The sequence below is a fragment of the Mesoplodon densirostris genome, chromosome 4, assembly GCF_025265405.1.
Source record: "Mesoplodon densirostris isolate mMesDen1 chromosome 4, mMesDen1 primary haplotype, whole genome shotgun sequence".
Classification (NCBI taxonomy): Eukaryota; Metazoa; Chordata; class Mammalia; order Artiodactyla; family Ziphiidae; genus Mesoplodon; species Mesoplodon densirostris.
In genome coordinates, this window is record NC_082664.1 from 79,697,097 (window position 1) to 79,718,583 (window position 21,487).

Genomic DNA, 21,487 nt, shown 5'->3' on the forward strand with positions numbered 1-21,487 from the left:
CTGAGTCGCTGAGCAAGAGTAAATGCATGTGATTTTGTTTTTGGAGTTTGTTCTCTACATAACAGGAAAACTCCAAAACCAGCACAGGTACCTCCTGCCCACACCCGCCCCCCAATCCCACTGTGCCCTTCACTTCCTGCCCCACCGCAGCCTTCACCTGCTGTGGCCTTCTCTCTCCATTTGCTTTCTGAACAGAATTCACTAGCCCAAAAAGCAATAAAAGGGTTTTTCTGTCTCATCAGTAAGGGAATGGGATGCCAAATATGTTCTCAGACGCAGGACAGGATGACAATTTGCCTTTTCACATTTCTTGGTGAAGAGCCTAAATCCTTAAAGTAAATTTCATCTGAGCAATTTTACGTGTCCCCAAAAATAAGGCCATGGAAGAGATTCAGACCTAACGGTTTGACAGAACAGTGCAGCTTAGTTTCCCTTGAAACATTTGGTGGCACAGATATCAGGCTGCGTGTGGAAAGCTTATTTTAATGACATTTATCAGGCCAGTTGATGCAGGCCACTACCCAGAAGGATACCCACCCACGCTGGCCATCAGTGGCGAGGGCTTGTTTACACCAAGTCAGGTGACATTTCATAATATGGCACCATGGAGCCCGCCAACCAGCTCCTCTGGGTGTGATGCCAAAGAGTGTCAGGGGGTGGAGTGCAGGAGAAGGGACAAGGAACCTGAGTCAGCATTTATTTTCCTGGGCACCTACCAAGAAACAAATGCATGTTTCCAAGGGAACGCACATTCTCCCTGAGGAGAGGGCAAGATGGCTGCCAACTCTGGTCCTGCTATTCCCCTCCAGCTGGCCCTAGCTCTTGGTACTGGCTGGGAAAAGTAGTTGCTTACCTGTCTCATCTCTAGTCACCATCACATTAGCAGTGTCAGGGAGGGCACAAGGCTGGCCACAGCTGTGAAGTGGGATTGTGTCAGTTGCTTATTTCCATGATTTTCTTTTTGGGAGAGGGGAGAGGGTGCTTATAAGGCCTACATCCATGGGCTACCATGCCTCATGACCGTGTATCATCTTGTGTTACATCTTGGAATGTCCATTGGGAAACACTCTGTTTTCCAAATTAGATTTCTATTACTTATAAAATAAGGATTTCTAATTTGGGGAGTATGTGAATGGGTGAGAGTTAAATGACAGTAAAAGTTAAAACCTAGGGGTTCCCTGATATATACCATATCTCATCCCCAGAAGATACCACCTTCTAATCCAGCCAAAATTCAGACTCCATACTGATTTATATTCGTGATTTGGAGGAATCCAGAGGATATTATCAGCTCAGTCACCCAAGCTTAAAGCCCTTAGGATAGGTGCATCCATTTCTACATCTCCACCATAGGATTCTACCTGCTTTTCAACCTAGTCCATGCAAATGTCTTCAAGATAAATGCAGCAGTCATTATGAAAGTACCTTGGTCCGTGTGGAAGCTAGTGCCTTAGAAATGCAAAGGATTACTGTTAAGGAGGCAAGCTGACTTGTCATCAGTAGCACATGTGCTTTGTGCCAGCCTCCGAATGTCTGTAGTTTTGCCAAGTAGTGGAATTTGGTGAGTGTTGATATGAAGCATAAGCAAAAGATATGGCCAGTCTGAAGGCACAAAAATAGAAATAGTGTTTTTCAGAGTTTTGCTTTGGAGAGTCAGATTGTCTCCTTTCTGTGTATTCTCCACTGTGTTGTTTGATCTCCCTGAGAGAGGCAAGCTATGGACTCATTTGTTCTCTATAGTCGAAAATGTCCTGCCCGTGGAGATGTGATACATATCACTGTCTCGAAAGTAAATATCTACCCATGTATGTAGATGCTTCATTTATTTGTTTTTGGTGGAGGAAGGCAAAGGCAGCAAATTTCACATGTACTTAATTTGCCTGAAGTGACCGAAAGATGTTCCTTGGAGATAACACATGAGGCTGTATTTAACTAGACGTGGGGCCTGTCCTCCAGGCTCTGTGATAAAACCGACTTCACTGGAGATGGAAATCCCGCAACTGAAACTGAGAAAGTTCAAATGTGTGGCCTAAGCTGAAGAACAGAATACCCACCTGATCTGCTTTAGGTTTCAATGTGTTTGGTGTTTAGCTTAGGTATGAGTGTGGAAATGACTCCTCTTTTTCAGACAGGGAGGGCTCCCTGGAAGAAGAAGGCTTCTGTGATTCTCTTTATTTTGTAGCTGTGCCGAACTCACTTGGCCAAGCGTGCTTCCAGCATTCATGGCCTATCCAGACCATTTATTTTTATTTTTATTTCTGGCCACGTCTGCCAAGCTCAGGCAGAAAGCTAAAGATATATATGGATTTTATGAAGATGTGAAAATCCCACTGGACCTGGCAGGAATTCTTTCTTGGTCTGTCTGGCAAGACTTTTCTAGTTGAGCAGTCAGGGTGTGGTTTTTCCACTGGAGCAAATCTGTCTTCCCATTCCTGTCTTCATTCTTATTCAACGAGGCAGATTTTTCTAAAAATCCACATATGTAAGAAATAATAATGATTTGGATGCACGGGCTCAAGGTGCAGGTTTAGACAGGGTGGGGTGTGAGCCTGCCTTCCCCTCTCTGGAAGGCATGGCGAGAGGTCCTTAGGCGATGTAATAGTGCGCATGTGTGACAGGCCCTAATCCTAGCATGCGGTGGGGGTCTGGAAAGGCTTTGCCTTAAACTAGGCATGTCTAATAGGGTTTCACACAACCTGTGAATTTGCCCCTGCACAAGGTCAGCTTGTAGGTCAGTGGAATGCTGCACAAATTGCATTCTCCTCCAGACTGTAATTATACCTAGGAGAAGGCCATGTGTTGCCAAGTTCAGCTGACTCCAGATAGGACCAAGATAAACTGAGGGCTTGCTAATGCTTCTCAAAAACTGATTTTTAAGGCTTTGATATAAAGCATCGCTTGTTTTTTTTTTAAAAAAAAAAAAGATGGGCTTGAGGTTTATGAAGGAGCTTTGTGTAGAGGATGGTGAGACCAGCCATTGTCTGCCTTCCCTGAGAGCAGAACAAGATTGTTTGAAATGGAAGCATGAGGAATTCCAGTCAGACATAAAGTGAAATGCTTTGGTGCCAAAAGCTACTTAATACTAGAAAATGATTTTAAGGATTATAACAAATCAAGTAATATGCAGCTAAAGACAAAGAAGAATGAAAAACGGGTATGGGGAGCAGTCATAGAGTAGGAATAGGATGAAAAATTTAGGTTGTGTTTACAATTAGCTGAGGTAGGATTGCGTTTTATTTGTTTGATGGAAAATGGCTATACATATGTGTCTGTTATATGCCTGTAACTGTAATAATTTCTTAAAGTGTGAGCTTTCTTCTAAAGTAAGGTCCATCCTTAAATATCTGGGCCATTCCAAAGGAAGAGGGTAAGTCAGGCAACATCTGCAGGTTTCTTCAACGCTAACAGCTAAGTGATTCTAAAGTCCACTTAAAACAGAATATTCAGTAGATGAGCAAACTTTTATAAGTACTCATACTCTCTCATAAATGTTTTCTGAAATATCTTTCTCGAACAGACTGAAATGGGCATTTTATTCCCCGGACCCACTTGGAAGGAGGTCACATTGAGAGCTTCAAGGCATAATTCTGCCTACCTGTTCCACATCCATGTGGAAAACCATGAATTTGACATTCACATTATGAAGCTATGGAGTAATAAAGTCAGGAATTCTACCAATATCCAACAGTCAAATGTGGAGGACTGGCCTGAGGGTCTGCAGTGTGAAAGCCCCTCCTGCTGGCTGGTCGTAATGCCTGATGCAGAACCTTCACCCCCAGTGGCCCCAGTGGCCACGTGGCCTGGAAGGAGCCCTTTCTGCGTGGGTAAGGGGAGCTTAGGTTATAGTGTTGGTTGCAGGTCCTGGTCTGCAGAGCTTCTCATCTCTCAACTCTCCCTCGTGGAGAGGTTTTCCAGAGGTGAGACCTGGACTTTCGTTTCAGGAAAAAGGCACTGAGTGTAACGCTTCTGGAAATGCTTTCAGGTTACCCAGAGGAAGACTCTGCCCGAAACAGCCATTTCACTTAAAATCCCCACTTTCAACGTGTCCTGGCATTTTTTAGGTAACATATACCTAAGAACAATTAGAAACTCTTCATGTTAGCTGATCCCTGTAAATAGCTCCCTTATGTCAGACTTATTTATGTGGAGTTCTCTCATATAAATAAACCGGTCTTTGAACTCCCATCGAACAAGGATGTATATATATGTACATATATATACATACGTGTATGTGTTGGTGTGTGTGTATATATATGTTATTTTTAATCTTTATAGCCCTGCAGTGCACCAACATCGGAGTTTGCATATTGTGAGTGTTGCTGAATTGGACTGACTTGTGTCTCAGCGTTGGTGTGGGATGATAGGGCAGGCCTAGAAATAGAAGGCTGGTCTCCTGATTTTTCTCTTGATGACCAGTTACCAGATGATGATGCCTGTCACTGTCCATAGCTGGTCAAGGGAATATGACAGCTCAGAAGGCTCAAGCTAAAAGCTAGAGGGCAGGACTGTTGTATTTATGGCTCTGGTTCTTAGTTTTATTTGTATTTCTACTTAGATTGTTGCATTGCTGGGAACCTTTGACTTGGGCCAGACAACTTTAAACATTTGTTAAAATAACACAGGATAGGGCTTCTCTGGTGGCGCAGTGGTTGAGAGCCCGCCTGCCGATGCAGGGGACACGGGTTCGTGTCCCGGTCCGGGAAGATCCCACATGCCGCGGAGTGGCTGGGCCCGTGAGCCATGGCCGCTGAGCCTGCGCGTCCGGAGCCTGTGCTCTGCAACGGGAGAGGCCACAACAGTGAGAGGCCTGCGTACCACACACACACAGAAAAAACCAACAAAAAAACCCCACAGGATGATAACAACCAGAATGCTTAAAGAATGGGTTGGTGCTGATTAATTAAATTTTTAGTTAATAAATGATTTGATATGTTATGGGGTTTTTTGTATTTAAAGTCCTGTGGTTATTTTTTAAATGTATTCAATAGAAAAGTTCCTACTATAAAAAAGGCAGGCTATTAAATATCTGACAGCCTCGGGCAATTTAGGATTCTAAAAGTTTTCCAGATAATCATTATGATCTCCAGTCTTCACTGTTCAGTAATGCAAATAGGGAAGGTATAGTTGACTGTGATTTCTTTCAAGCCCATGATATTTTAGAGAAGCTAGTGAATTGGGAAGAATACCCAAGATTAGTTTATCTTCCTCTCATATTTTCTTTCTCTTCAGAGAGGAATTTTGAAGTTGACTTTATCTGTCTAGAAGTTAGCTTAGCAAGAATGCGTATGATACAATAAAAGAAAAACAAGAGGAATTTTCAGTTAGTGGAAGGTTCTCCATAAATTGCATCTGGTTATTCAAAACTTGACCGTGATTCTAAAAAAGAATATTTTAAAAGCAGTGTAATAATTATTGGTTGATAACTAACTGAACATCTTAAAAAAAAAACAAAAAACCTTTGTCCTCCCTCTTTCTTTTCCTTGTTTGTTCTCTCCATCAGTTTTCTCAATCTTGTCTTTTTTCCTCTATGTTTTCTTCCTACCTACTCTGCTGTGAAGGTAAATGCCTCAGATAATAGGTAAAAATCTAGGTAAGGAGTAATGACATTTGATCACAAATATCAGAAAAGAGAATTGGGTTAGAACAAAGTGTGCTTCTAGTTCTGTGCCCCTTGCTTTAATGCCCTAGCAGTGAGGTGACCGCACTGACTTTACAGGACTCCTGAGCCTATAGTATTGTTACCTTTCTGGAAATCCACAGGGGGCCACTAAAGGAATAAAGGTTTACAATATCATGGTGCTCACTGCCCCCAATTCACAACTCTCCATTTGGATTGGCTCGTGTGCAGAGGTGCATAAAACCTTAGTAGGGGCGCAGTAAAAGGTAGTTCCCTTCCCCCTTCTTCCCTTAGAAAATGCCTCTTATCCACAGCAGTCTCTGTGTAAGTCTCTCTTCCTGCTGTTCAACTATGTCATTATTTAAATTTCTTTGCATTGAACCAGCCAATAGATAGTCATTGGAAAACAGCAAAAAGGATACAAAGACAGTTCACAAGAACATGTGACCAGTAATCAGATGGTTAGCCTTACTATTAAATCATTAAAAATGCCAAATAGTGAAAAAACATTTTACCTATCATATTGGCCAACATTTTGAAAATTGATAATACTCAGAGTGGGTGAGGGAACAGGAAAACTGTCACTCTCAAATACTTGGCAGGAGTATAAATTGATGGCACCTATCAGAAACAATTTGACAATATTTATCAGAATGTAAAATGGACATGCTCTTTGAACCATTTCTATAAGTCTGTCCTATAGAAATACAACCTCAAGCGACCTTAGGAATGATCTGAATATATACCGAAGTCTTGGACGGGACTTACTAGCTGACTGAACTCCCACTGAGTCTGTTTATTAAGTCTAATGTGTTGTTTTCCTCCGTGTTTTTTGTTTGTTTGTTTGTTTAGTCATTTTGCATATTGGACTTAAGAATATTTTAAAATATGTATTCTACTCTTTATGGGCTTTTTAACCCCTTTTTTACTTCTGATTTTTTTCTTGTAATTTGTTTGGTAGTGTCCTCCACTTCCTAAATTAGAAGCTTTACAAACTACAGGCACCCTTGATCTATTGTGCTTTGCAGATACTGCAATTTTTACAAATTGAAGGTTTGTGGCAACCCTGTGTTGAGCAAGTCTATTGGTGCCATTTTTCCCAACAGTATTGCTCACTTCATGTCTCAGCATTGCTCATTTCTATTGGTGCCATTCAACAGCATTACTCATTTCATGTCCAATTTTGGTAATTCTCACAATATTTCAAACTTTTTCATTATTATTATATTTGTTATGGTGATCTGCGGTCAGTGATCTTTGATGTAACTATTGTCATTGTTTTGGGACACCATGAACCACGCCCACATAAGATGGGGAACTGAATCAATGTTGGGTGTATTCTGACTGCTCCACAAACCAGCCATTCCCCCATCTCTCTCCCTCTCCTCAGACCTCCCTCTTCCCTAAGACTCAACAATATTGAAATTAGGCCAATTAAGAACCCCACAATGTCCTCTAAGTGTTCAAGTGAAAGGAAGATTCACACATCTCTCACTTTAAATCAGGAGCTAGAAATGATTAAGCTTACTGAGGAAGGCATGTCGAAAGCTGAGGTATGCCCAAAGCTAAGGCCTTTTGCACCAGTTAGCCAAGTTGCGAATGCAAAGGAAAAATTTTTGGAGGAAATTAAAAGTGCTATTCCAGTGAACACACAGATGATAAGAAAGTGAAACGGTGAAAGTTTTAGTGGTCTAGCTAGATCAAATCAGCTGCAGCATTCCCTTAAGCCAAAGCCTAATCCAGAGCAAGGCCCTAACTCTCATCAATTCTATGAAGGCTGAGAGAGGTGGGAAAGCTGCAGAAGAAGAGTTTGAAGCTAGCAGTGGTTGGTTCATGAAGGTTAAGGAAAGAAGCCATCTCTATAAGGTAAAAGTGCAAGGTGAAGTAGCAAGTTATCCAGAAGATCTAGCTAACATAATTCATAAAGGTGGCTACACTAAACAGATTTCTAGTGTAGCTGAAACAGCCTTCTGCTGGAAGAAGATCCCATCTAGGACTTTCATAGCTCGAGAAGGAGAAGTCAAAGCCTGGCTTCAAAGCTTCAAAGGACAGGATGACTTTCTTGTTAAGGGCTATGCATCTGGTGACTTGAAGTTGAAGCCAGTGCTTATTCACCATTCCAAAAATCCTAGGGCCCTTAAGAATTGTGCTAATTCTACTCTTCCTGTGCTCTATAAATGGAACAACAAAGCCTGGATCACAGCACATCTGTTTACAACATGGTTAACTGAATATTTTAAGCCCACGTTTGGGACCTACTGCTCAGGAAAAAGATTCCTTTCAAAATATTACTGCTCATGGACAGTGCACCTGGTCAACCAAGAGCTCTGATGAAGATGTACAATGAGATTCATGTTGTTTTCATGCCTGCTAACAGAGCATCCATTCTTCAGCCCATGGATCAAGGAGTAATGTTGACTTTCAAGTCTTATTCTTTAAGGAATACATTTTGTAAGGCTATAGCTGCCATAGATAGTGATTCCTCTGATGGATCTGGGAAAAGTCAATTGAAAACCTTTTGGAAAGGATTCACCATTCTAGATGCTATTAAGAACATTGGTGACTCATGCTAAGAGGTCAAAATATCAACATGAGCAGGAGTTTGTAAGAAGTTGATTTCAACCCTCATGGATAACTTTGAGGAGATCACTGCAGATGTGGTAGAAATTGCAGGAGAACTAGTATTAGAAATGGAGCCTGAAGAGGTGACTGAACTGCTGCAATCTCATGATAAAACTTGAACAGATGAGGAGTTGCTTCTTCTGGATGAGCAAAGAAAGTGGTTTCTTGAGATGGAGTCTACTCCTCGTGAAGATGCTGTGAAGACTGTTGAAATGACAACAAAGGATTTACAATATGACACAAACTTAGTTGCCAGAGTAGCAGCATGGTGTGAGAGGATTGACTCCAATTTTGAAAGAAGCTCTACTCTGGGTAAAGTGCTATCAAACAGCCCTGCCGGCTGCAGAGAAGTTGTCTGTGAAAGGAAGAGTCAATGGATGTGGCAGACTTTATTCCTGTCTTATTTTAAGAAATTGCTGTAGCCACCCCAATCTTCAGCAGCTACCACCATGACCAGTCAGAAGCCATCAACACTGAGGCAAGACCCTCCACCAACAAAAATATTACCACCTGCTGAAGGGCTCAAGTGATAGCATTTTTTAGTAATAAACTACTTTTAATTAAGGTATATACATTGCTTTTTTAGACATAATACTCTTGCACATTTAATAGACTATAGCATAGTGTAAACATAATTTTTATATGCACTGGGAAGCAAAAAATCTGTGTGACTCACTTTATTGCGATATTCACTTCATTGCAGTGATCTGGAGCCAAACCTGCAGTATCTCCGAGGTATGCCTGTTGTACAGTGTGCAAAACAGGATGTTACTGGTATAAAGACAGACATAGACCAACAGAACAGAGGAGAGAGCTCAGAAATAAACCCACATGAATGTGGTCAAATGATCATCAACAGGAGTGCCAAGACTAAAAAATGGGGAAAGGATAGTCTCTTCCATAAATGGTGCAGGGAAAACTGGATATCCGAATGCAAAAGAATGAAATTGGACTGTTATCTTTCAGCATAAACAAAAATCAATTCAAAATAGATTCAAGGGCCTCCCTGGTGGCGCAAGTGGTTGAGAGTCCGCCTGCCGATGCAGGGGATACGGGTTCGTGCCCCGGTCTGGGAGGATCCCATATGCCGCGGAGCGGCTGGGCCCGTGAGCCATGGCCGCTGAGCCTGCGCGTCCGGAGCCTGCGCGTCCGTCCGGAGCCTGTGCTCCGCAACGGGGGAGGCCACAGCAGTGAGAGGCCCGCATACCGCAAAAAAAAAAAAAAATAGATTCAAGACTTAAATGTAAGATCTGAAAGTGTAAAATTCCTGTGAGAAAACATGAGAAAAGCTTCATAACATTGGTCTTGCTAGTTATTTCCTGGAAATGACACCAAACCACAGGCAACAAAAGCAAAAATAGACGAGTGGAACTATATCAAATTAAGAAGCATCTACACAGGAAAAGAAACAATCAACAGAATGAAAAGGATATATATGGAATGGGAGAAAATATTTGCAAACCGTATGTCTGGTAAAGGGTTAGTATCTCAAAATATGTAAAGAACTCCTACAACTCAGTTTTTATAAACCTAATTTAAAAATGGGCAAGGACATGTATAGACATTTCTCCAAAGAAGACCTACGCACGGCCAACAGGTATGTGAAAGGATGTTCAACATCACTAACATCAGGGAAATGCAAATCAAAACCACACCTTGGGCTTCCCTGGTGGCGCAGTGGTTGAGAGTCCACCTGCCGATGCAGGGGACATGGGTTCGTGCCCCGGTCCAGGAAGATCCCACATGCCGCGGAGCGGCTGGGCCCGTGAGCCATGGCCGCTGAGCCTGCGCGTCCTGGAGCCTGTGCTCCGCAACAGGAGAGGCCACAACAGTGAGAGGCCCGCATACCGCAAAAAAAAAAAAAAAAAAAGCACCTAGCAGGATGGCTGTTATCAAAAATAAAAACATAACAAGAGTTGGTAAAGATGCTGAGAAATTAGAAAAATAGAACTACCACATTCTCCAGCAATCCCCCTTCTAGGTATTTATACAAAAGAATTGAAAATAAGATTTCAGAGAGATATTTGCACTCCCCTGTTCACTGCAGCATTATTCACAGTAGCTAAGAAGTAGAATTAAGCTAAATGTTCATTGATGGATATATTTATATATATGCACACACACATACAGTACGCACATATATATACACACACACAACGGAATACATACATACACATATGTATATATGTATATGCGCACATATATATATACACACAAACACAATGGAATATTATTCAGCCTTAGGAAGGAGGTTCTATCACATGCTACAACATGTGTGAACCTCGAAGATGTTATTCTAAGTGAAATCAGCCAGTCACAAAAGGACAAATACTGCATGATTCTGTTTACTTGAGGTATCTAAAGCAGTCAAACTTGTAGAAGCAGAAAGCTGTCCAGGGGCTGGGGGGAGAAGGAAATGGAGTATAGCTGTTCAAGGGGTATAGAGTTTCCAACATGTAGGATGAAAAACTTCTAGACATCTGCTGTACAACAGTGTGCATATAGTTAACAGTGATGTACTGTACGTTTAAAATGTTGTTAATATGGTAGATTTCATGTTTTCCTCTCTCTCTCTCTCTCTCTCTCTCTCTCTCTCTCTTTTTTTTCTACTGTGGTAAAAGAAAAAAACTAAACCTTTCAGTCATGAAAACAAAAGAAACGACGAGGGCTTAGGGCATATATCCATTCCGTGTCCATTGTGTTCCTACCATTTTAGCTGGTTTTGAGAAACCTGGTGTTATTCCACAATTGAAGAGAGACTCTTTTTACAAGTCTAGTTAGAGGTAGACAGAGAATTTGACACAAATAGGGAAGAGAATACAAATGCTCTGACTTGAGCACTGCCTACCCCCTTTTTAGGAAGTAGCACTGCATTTCAGAAAACTCTTAAGGTTTCAGTCCAGCCGAAGATAACAGACACTTTCTTTCCAAACACTTGCCGTGCCAGGTTATTAAACAGAATTGTAAGGATGGTAACATCCTTTCCACAGGGCAGCCTGGTTGAACAATGAAGTGGGGATGGATTTGCTTGTTTTTATTTTTAGTTTTTTTTTAATCTTTATTTTATATTGGAGTATAGTTGATTTACAATATTGTGTTAGTGTCAGGTGTACAGCAAAGTGATTCAGTTATACATACACATATATCCATTCTTTTTCAGATTCTTTTCCCATATAGGTTATTACGGAATAGTGAGTAGAGTTCCCTGTTCTATACAGTAGGTCCCTGTTGGTTATCTATTTTATATTGTAGTAGTGTGTATATGTTAACCCCAAGCTCCTAATTTATCCCTCCCCCCAACCTTTCCCCTTTGGTGACCATAAGTTTGTTTCCGAAGTCTGTGAGTCCATGTCTGTTTTATAAATAAGTTCATTTGTATCATTTTAGATTCTACATGTAAGCGATATATGTTGTCTTTCTCTGTCTGACTTACTTCACTTAGTATGGTAATCTCTAGGTCCATCCATGTTGCTGCAAATGGTAGAATTTCATTCTTTTTTATGGCTGAGTAATATTCCATTGTGTATATGTACCACATCATCTTCATCCGTTCCTCTGTCAGTGGACACTTAGGTTGCTTCCATGTCTTGGCTACTGTGGATAGTGCTGCAATGAACATTGGGGTGTATGTATCTTTTCGAAGTATGGTTTTCTCCAGATGTATGCCCAGGAGTGGGGTTGCTGGGCCATATGGTAGTTCTATCTTTAGTTTTTTTTAAGGAACCTCCATACTGTTCTCTATAGTGGCTGTACCAATTTACATTCCTACCAACAGTGTAAGAGGGTTCCCTTTTCTTCACACCCTCTCCAGCATTTATTGTTTGTAGACTTTTTGATGATGGCTGCTTGCTTTTATCCAATGACAGACAGAACCTGAATTTCAATTTCAGTCCCTCCCTCTCTCTCTGTTCTCTTGTGGTTACTCTCATGCTTTCTTTCTTTTTTTTTTTTTTTTTTTTTTGCGGTATGCGGGCCTCTCACTGCTGTGGCCTCTCCCGTTGTGGAGCACAGGCTCCGGATGCGCAGGCTCAGCGGCCATGGCTCACGGGCCCAGCCGCTCCGCGGCATGTGGGATCCTCCCAGACCGGGGCACAAACCCGTGTCCCCTGCATCGGCAGGCAGACTCTCAACCACGGCGCCACCAGGGGAGCCCTCTCTTGCTTTCTTTTAATTAGCTATTAGAAAACCTTGAATTTGAACCTTGTTTTTCCTGTAGGTAGAATGTGTTACCCAGGGTTTTCAGAACCCTAACTGGATAGCATGGTGAATATTGGTTTGAAGACATTTTTGCAGCCCAGTTTTCCTCTTGTCATAAATTTGATTCCTGTGCCTGTCTCCTTGACGTTGATGTGTATGCCATGACCAAGCTTGCATCTCAGTCACTATCTTGGTCTTTTAAGGATAAATCTAGTCAATTCCCAAAGCTTTTCTTATTTTGAATTTGCTTTGCAGTTAGTTCAAGTCATGGTTTTATTTGCCTTTTTAGTTCTTCTCAGCAATTTAAAATCATTAAATTCTACAAAATTTATGACGTCAAGGGCATGAGTCCAGAGCAGTGCCAGGCATGTAACAGATGCACAGCAGATATTTGTTAATGAATGAATGCATGTCTGAATGTTTACACGAAGCTTCGGTAGGTTTTTCTTAATTTTGTATTGGACTTTAAAAATTGTTTCACTTTAAATTTGTGTTCTCTAAGAAGAAGCTAGAAATTGCATTTTTTAAGAAGATATTTGATATACATAATATCTTGTTCCTTTGCTTTTGTATAAAAAATAAATAAAAATACCAAGTACCTTCTTTATTTCTTTTAAAAACTGCAATTCTGTATCCTCCAAGAATCTTTCTTCAAGGTTAATGTTGAAATGATTAAACACATTAGGCTGAAAATCAGATTTTCCTTTTATCCTGATGAAAGCTTAGTGTTTACTGTACTTTCGGCCTAACAGTAAGATAAGAGTAGCCATGCTGAGCAGAGAAAGATAAAGGGCTGGCGATAATTGATTCAGCATCAATCAATAGGTAATTAGACAGTTGGACAAATAGACAGTCTTGGTTGGAGCAAGCTCCTGTTATCCCTTATTGTTCAACCAGCAAGCAACTCAGCTAGTTAGTATCAATATAAATGTAGGTGTTACTGTTTAATCTTGTCTTCACTACATTTTTGGTAAGTTTGTGTGTACATAGGTGGGAGAGGAAGCATAGCTCTTTAGTTTGTATTTTACCCAGAAAAGTTCATTAAAAACATAAGATTTGGGGATGTTTTGTGCGTATTTCCTATTGATTTTTGTAGCCCTGCCACAAGAGAGAAAAAAAAGATAAATTTTTTCCCTTAGTGGCCACTGTGCAATACATTCTTTGGGGCTGATTTGGTTTAGAGAGAGACAAAACTGTGATGAGCTCTCCATGGAATATTCATAGGGGTTGAAATTATTGGCAATGAGGTATTTGGAGTTTCTAAAAGGATTATAAAAGTTTCTGTATACATACATTATTATAAAAGACCACTTCTAAATAATTTCAAATTAAATCTGTATGTACAAAGTATTATTTATATTAATCATAGCACAAATACAAAGCAACCTCACCATCCTGACTAGGGCAATTTTATTTAAATAATAAGTCTGTGTCAGGAACTGTTTTAGGTGCTTTACCTATATTATGCCATTTAATTTCTAGAATAAATGTACAAACTAAGTACAGTCAGCCCTACTTCATGAAAAAGTTGAATTCCTAGAGGTTAAGTCACTTTTCCGAGGCCATATCACTGGTAAACAGTGGAGTCAGAGATCTCAATGATATTTCCCCTAAACCACTCAGCAGATGATGCTGCACTACAGCCAAGGAGGCTGGAGGCTGTGAAGTGACTTACGAAGTCCAACGTGGAAACAGGCCAATGATAAGTGGAAAAGCTGGATAAAAACTTGTACATGTGTTGCAATTACAACTTAGTTAAGATGTGTTTGGATAAAAAAGATCAGAGTAAAATAAAGATTTGAGTGCTCATATTAGATTGGTGGAATTTGGGGTGGTGTTTTTCCTTTATTTTCTAAAATATCTATACTTGTGGATAAGTTATATTCAAGTTAAAGTATTAAAATAGAGTGACTGTAGCATCAGTTTAGTTTACCAGACTATCTAAAACTATGAAGGTTTTCGGTGTGCTTCTGAAAGATTGCCTGGTTGTTTGAGCTTGTGTTAATTTTTTTAAATTCCAGATCATCAAGTTATTGGATGGAAAACGATCTCAAACTGTGGGAATCTTGATATCTAGTTTGCATTTAGAAATGAAGGATATCCAGCAGGGTAAGTCTTATTAACCTTTTTTTCCCCCAACTTTAAAATTTTCCAGCTTTTATTGTGAAAAATGTCAAACATATACAAAATTAGAATGCCGCGGTGAATCCCATGTACCCTGTACCTAGCTACAAAACCATTAATCCACTCTTGTTTCATCTAAAGCACCTTCCTTCCATTAGATTACTATGAAGCAAATCTCAGACAGTTTATAATTCATCCTTTAAAATGGTAACACACCACGAAAAGATATGGATAGTTTAAGCATAACTCCAGTGCCATCATCATGCATTTAAAAACATTTGCGATAATTTCTCAATGTCATCAAGTATGTAGTTCTAATAGCACTGATTGTCTGTAAATTCGTCCATTCATTTACAGTTAGTTTGAATGAGGATCCAAACAGATTTCATGCATTGCCTTAGATGTGTCCATCTCTCGGGTTTCTTTCTTTTTTTTTTTTTTTTTTTTGGCTGCATTGGGTTCTCGTTGCTGTGTGCCGACTTTTCTCTAGATGCGGTGAGTGGGAGCTCCTATTCGTTGCGGTGCGTGAGCTTCTCATTGTGGTGGCTTTTCTTGTTTCAGAGCATGGGCTCTAGGCACGCGGGCTTCAGTAGTTGCAGCACACGGGCTTCAGTATTTGCAGCACATGGGCTCAGTAGTTGCAGCACACAGGTCGTAGAGCTCGCGGGCTTCAGTAGTTGTGGTGCGTGGTCTCAGTAGTTGCAGCGTGCAGGCTCTAGAGCGCAGGCTCAGTAGTTGTGGCACACGGGCTTAGTTGCTCTGCAGCATGTGGGATTTTCCCAGACCAGTGATTGAACCCGTGTCCCCTGCATTGGCAGGCAGATTCTTAACCACTGTGCCACCAGGGAAGTCCCCTCTTAGGGGTTTCTTTTGATCTAGAGGTTTCTATCCTCTATTTTTGTTTTTTTTGTAATTATTTTTTTGAAGAAGCCAGTTTCTTCAAAAAAGAGGAATATCCTGTAGAATTTCCCACATTTTAGATTTTGCTGTTTGCGTTGCCTGTTTTTTATTATGTTCTTCTGTCCCCTGTGGTTCCTGCAGACTATTAGTTTGATCTAGAGCGTTAATCTGAGTGGAGGAAGAGTACTTCACAGATGCTATTGTATACTCTGTCAAGAGGTACATAATATCTGGTGTCTCTCTATGATGTTGGTGGGCACTAATGATCTTTGCCTAGATTCATTATTTCATTAGAAGTTTGCTGAATAATGATCTCCTAATTCCCTCATTTCTTCTTCATTAATAGAATGGAATAGAAACTTCTTCTTCTTCATAGAATGCTTCTATGGAGAAACACTCTCCTTCATCCACTCAGTTATGTCACTGTTTCTTAATCCCCTATTCTTTTTCAAATGATGCGATTTCAACTTGGTTTCCTTTGGCTCAGTTTGAAGTAAGACATTTAGAGAGGGAATTTTACTTGTATATATTTTTCTTAGGCCCTAGAAAAGTAAACCCAAAAACCTTCTGATGTTTTTGAAATCCGTGTCTTGCATGAAGACAACGCTCCCCCTTTCTCGGTCATCAGTTAAATGTAAATCTTCATTTTGACATGTCACTGATAATATTTTCTGAGTGGTAATACAATCTCTCATAGATGGTTTCAGTAGAATTTAGCTTGGGTGTAACAGGAGACACTCTGAAACCACACTTCCTTTCAGGTTTTAGTTGGTGTTGCCTCAAAGTTATTTTATTCTGAGACACAGCAGAAGACCCGTAGGTCCCGAACTGAAAGGCACTTAAGAAACTTTCATACATTATTTTTCCTCTGAAAAAAGCTTTGTTAAGGGCTTAAAATTTTGCTTTATTACAAACATTTAAAATTCCACATAAAACTAAACATATCCTGAATCATATGACAGTCACGGAGTATTCAAATAAGCTTGTCTGTTTTTAATATTTAAGCTTAATAGTAGAACTGAATACATAAGTGTGAATATTAAACCTCAGACAATGTTGCACTATTGATTTTGAGTTTGGGGCAGAGGGTGGCTGGCAAGGTCCACCATCAAAATTAGAAAAGGATTCTTCAGTGGCTTTAGGTATTAGATCTTCTAGAATGGAATTTCTGAAATTCACACAGAAAACTGTGATGCTGACACAAATGAAAAAATAAAACCAAAAAAATATCGGTAGGGAAGTTTATAATCTTTTGTCAAGGAGAGTCACTTTTTTGATGCAATCATTGAAATAGAAAGGAATTTTCCAGGTATAGTGGCAGAGTCTTGTCCTAAACCACGGTATTGTTTATAAGCCTGGTAAAAATCAAGTATGCTTGGTTTCATCACCATGACAGGTAGCACTATGGATATGAGCTTTACAATGTCAACAGCACCTTGGACTTTATTCATTTCTTTTTAGTCATGTCCTGTTGTAGTACACATCAGATTGCCATATGGATCAGACTCATTCCGGCCATGTGCTATTCCAATTACCATCTCAGGACTGTAAACCTTCTTCCCATGGCACTCCAACCTTGTTGGGTTGAATGTTCATAGTGACTTGAATAAGAAATTAGTTCACTGAGCCCTTTTCCAATATTCTACTCTGGACAAGAACATGTTTATATGAAGTAGACGTGACCTTACATTTTAGCACTGGAAATGTTGATTGTAGCATCACAGACTTTTAGGACTCATGGACACCACTTTAATTCTTTCTCTTGCTTCAGGGCATCTCTGTTATCCACCACAGAGTTGGCTCCTAAGTTAAAAAAAATTATCTCCATTTCATGTCTTCATTTAGTAATGCATTCCAGATGAATATAGCAATATAACTCGAGCTTAATTTCTCTTTAGAATCATTTGACTGACACTGGCATCTGAAGGTCACTTAGGAGCCCAGGCTGTGTCAGGTACATTTCATTCTGAATCCATGTCTGGTCGTGAATGGAATGCACTTGGCCTTGTGTTGTCATCCTGATGAAAGGACTCCCTGTGCTGACCTTGACCTAAACGTTTGTTTTAACGTAAGAGGGGTAGCTGTCGTGAGATCTGATTGGGGCAGGCCAGCTGGCAGCCAGGCAAGGTCATACAGCATGTCAACCATGGTGAGGTGACCACAGTTGGGAGACTGGTCTTCAGCCTTCTGGTCATATATTCATCTTTGTCAGTGTGCAGAGGTAGGTGCACTAACTTGCACTTTACTGCAAACTTACATGGAGCTGATGTATAAACTGGAAAGCTAGTATATTCACTCAGAGAAGATCAGAGAATTTTCCATTGTCATGACAAAAATGTTTATCGTATCTGTTCATTGTTATGTCCATGTCACTTGTCTCTACTTGGCATTAGATATTTGCTTATGCCTTTTTCCCTTTTGCTGGTCACCTTGAAAATAGTTTGGGGTGTTTCAGCCCACAGTTACCTCCCACAGATGGATAATCCAGTTTTTACTTGTTCAGCTCCTAAAAAGCAACCTTATTTTCTTCATTTGTAAGGTGGGCACTTCTCTGTTGTCCATTAGACACTGCCTATAATGTATATTCAAAGTGGAATTTGGGGGTGCAGTACCTCAAGGTCTTAACTGTTAACAAGTAGCAGAGCCAGTGCTTGTTCCTTTATGACATGTAGCATTTCTTTGCTCAGAATTTCTCTGATAATTAAGCATCATTTACCAATAAGTGGGCTAATGTATCATATGTAAATGTCATTCAGTAAGTGATTTTTGATTTTAATTTGATTTTAAAGAATAGACTAAACCTTAGACTAGATGAAATCAGAATGTCATGAATTCCATTCCAGTGCATTTGGGCAAAACTTCTTCATTCTTCTTTCCCTCCCTCCCTCCCTCCCTCTTCCTTCCCTCCCACCCTCCCTCAGTAAACATGTACTGAATGCCAGTTCTGTTTCAGACACTATGACTGCCACAACACATAAGATCCAGACTCTCATATTCTCAAGAGTTCACAGGATGGTGGGAGAGATGTACAAAGTATCACAAGATCACAGTATAGAGTTTCCTGTGAAATAACAGAGAGCAATATATTGGCTCCTCCTGTAAAACTTAAGATGAGTCTTAGAGGATGAAATGGCGGTCGTCACATAGAGAAGGAGCTTTTCCAACTGAGGAAAGAAGACATGTGAAAAGAGGCACAGCTAGAGTATATACGTTACATGTGAATGTGGCTTGTTTCAGGGCAAAGTGCTGGAAAGGCAAGTAACATCCAGACCAGGAAGGGCCCTGAATATCATCAGACGAAATTTGAACATTATCCCATCAGTAACAGGGAGACAGAATTTCAGATTTAAAAGGGACAGTGCTGTGATCTGATTTTGAGTGCAGAGATATCTCTGAGGCCATGGAAGACTGGCCCCCAAGCCCTTTCATGCTCTGGCCACAGCCGTACCTCCTCCTGCACTTGGCCGTGCTCCCTTCCTCTCTCCCTGCACTCTAGCCACAGTGGTCCTCTGGTTCCTTAAACAGGCCAAGTGCTTTCCTTCCTCTGTGTCTTTGAAGGCACAGCATGCTTTTCCACCCCACTCTTTATAGCTTGCTCCTTTTCTTTGCTGGGGTTCAGCCACACACCTCAAAGAGGCCCTCCCAGATCCTCTTCCCTAATTTAAGTCACCCTAAGTTAATTCTCTTATTTTCTGCACAGCAGCTAATATTTTATTTGTTCATCTACTCTCACTTACATCCACCACCAGAATGTAAGCTCCAAGATGGAGATTGCTCACTGATGTGTCCCTCGCACCTTGTTGTGCCGGGCACCTAGGTGAGGATCATCAAGGGTCTGTTGAATGAATAAACAAAAATAGTCCTGAAGGTGGCTAGATCTGTTAGAAAGGGGCGGTGATTGTTGACATAATAAATGACGAAGGCCAGAACTAAGGTTGTGTCTGTGGAAGTGTAGAGGAGACCATATACAAGGGATATTTGGAGAGAGGATTGCTACGGTTAGTCCCATCAGATTCACACAGTGATGGAGAAGTCTTACATGTACCTTGGATTGCTGGTTTCAACAAGAATGTGAATAATGGTGCCAAAAACATAAAATGGAAATACAGGGGAGAAAGCATGGGTAGAAGCAAAAAGGTCCATTCTGTTTTGGATGATCTGAGTCTGAGATGACTGGCGACATTTCAGCAAAAGTTTTCTTTTATTTTTTTTTTTTTGCGGTATGCGGGCCTGTCACTGTTGTGGCCTCTCCCGTTGCGGAGCACAGGCTCAGGACGCACAGGCTCAGCGGCCATGGCTCACGGGCCTAGCCACTCCGCGGCATGTGGGATCTTCCTGGACCAGGGCACGAACCCGTGTCCCCTGCATCGGCAGGCAGACTCTCAACCACTGTGCCACCAGGGAAGCCCTCAGCAAAAGTTTTCAGTGAGCATCCGAAAATTCTAGCCTGACGCTAAGTGGATAGGGCTGAGTTAGAGATAGAACATCCCCCCAAAGGTAGCCACCTTCATCTGTTTCTCTCTACCCAAATGTTGTGGAACATCTTGTGGGAGAAAGCCAAATCCCTGTACTGACTGAAGTTTAAAAGCACTGCGTGACTAAAGGCAAGACCTTGGTTGTGGAGGAAGAATAGTTTCAGGACACTGATCATAATACCACTGCACTTGTATTTGGTCCAGGAGAGATTCCGAATAAGTGATTTACTTCTTGCTGGTTTTCCATCTGCTAAACTGGATGACTTATATTTTAAAGCATTTGGCATCCTTGGACACAGTGACTGCCTACATGATTGCAAATTAGTGTTTTCATTCCACGTTAGTGATTTCCTCTTATTCTTTTCCCAGGGGAGATGGAAAATTGCTGTTGACTATTCTTGATATAAACCTCCGTATGCATTGCAACAGACTAAGTGCCAGAAACCTCCTGGCATCTATTTGGAATTTCCCGTACACTCAGAATTCATATTTATAATATTTAATCTAACATGAAAATAAAACATTTTTCACTTTAGTTCCTACTAGTCCAGAATCTCAGTTTGGAGGTTCAGCTGCATCAAAGACTATCTTTCTGTTTGGAAATCTCAAATCAAAATGTAAGAGGATTTCAGTTAGTTGTATGCCCAGAGTCTAAAACCCAGATCTGAGAATGCCCACTGGACTTTGCTCCCTTTTGCCTAATAATTTCTGGAAATCTCTGTCAAGGTTTATGCCAATTGTCTAAAACATAATGAATTTCACCAGGCATCTGAAGTTCACCATGAATTGTCTAGGACTTTCCTGAGGAATATTCTAATTCTAGCCTGGAAGACCTATACTCAGAGACCAAAATTTTTATCGTGCACCCCTGCCAGTAAAAAGTTTTAGAGCATGCTTCTCAAGATATGTTTTAAAGAACTTGTACATCATGTAAATGTGTGACAGAACTAATATTCACATTATAAAATGTATGCAACGATATAAATTAAAATGAGATTAATATTTCTATCTTACTGATTTTGATGGCTTTAAGTTCTCAACAGCTAATATCTCAAGGCTCAGTATATAAATAGGGTGAGGCTTATTATTAAAAATTGTGGACTTAAACCCACATTTCAAACAGTCTATGGATAAATTCTATTATAATTTATGGAGGTCAACATCTTGGCAAATCCGGTTCAACTGTTCTTGCTTCTAATTCATTCCACGACGGATGAAGAACTTGTACTAGCAATCAGAGCCTCTGCTCTGCCATTTTTCTTACCGTTGATGGATTATCTTCAGTCTGGGGTTTCTCTGCAGGAATCTTTTGAAGCCACCTTGTTTATTTTGTCAAGTTTAGTTAAAGCCAGATTTTAGAATCAGAAAACGTTAGTTAATTGCCCTCTCACCATCACCACCAAATCCCGGTATGTTGAAAGTAAAAGAACAAGTTGAGGAAGGTACGTGTGAAGGAGTTTACCCACCAAAGGTGACAGGTGGTCACGACCTACTGTCATACCAAAGGAAGGCGCCAGGGTCAAGCAACTTATTAAGCACTGGCAGAGATCAG

General features: G+C 40.6%; 1 protein-coding gene across 7 annotated transcripts in view; it reads left to right on the forward strand.

Moving 5' to 3' along the window:
• The window catches only part of FMN1 (formin 1), a 411,489-nt gene that overhangs the window by 214,899 nt on the left and 175,103 nt on the right, over positions 1-21,487 (forward strand). For all 7 annotated transcript variants that reach the window (XM_060096555.1, XM_060096556.1, XM_060096557.1 and 4 more), the window contains one exon: positions 14,458-14,545. In XM_060096555.1, the coding sequence (XP_059952538.1) occupies positions 14,458-14,545 (88 nt within the window). The remainder of the gene's footprint in view (positions 1-14,457; positions 14,546-21,487) is intronic.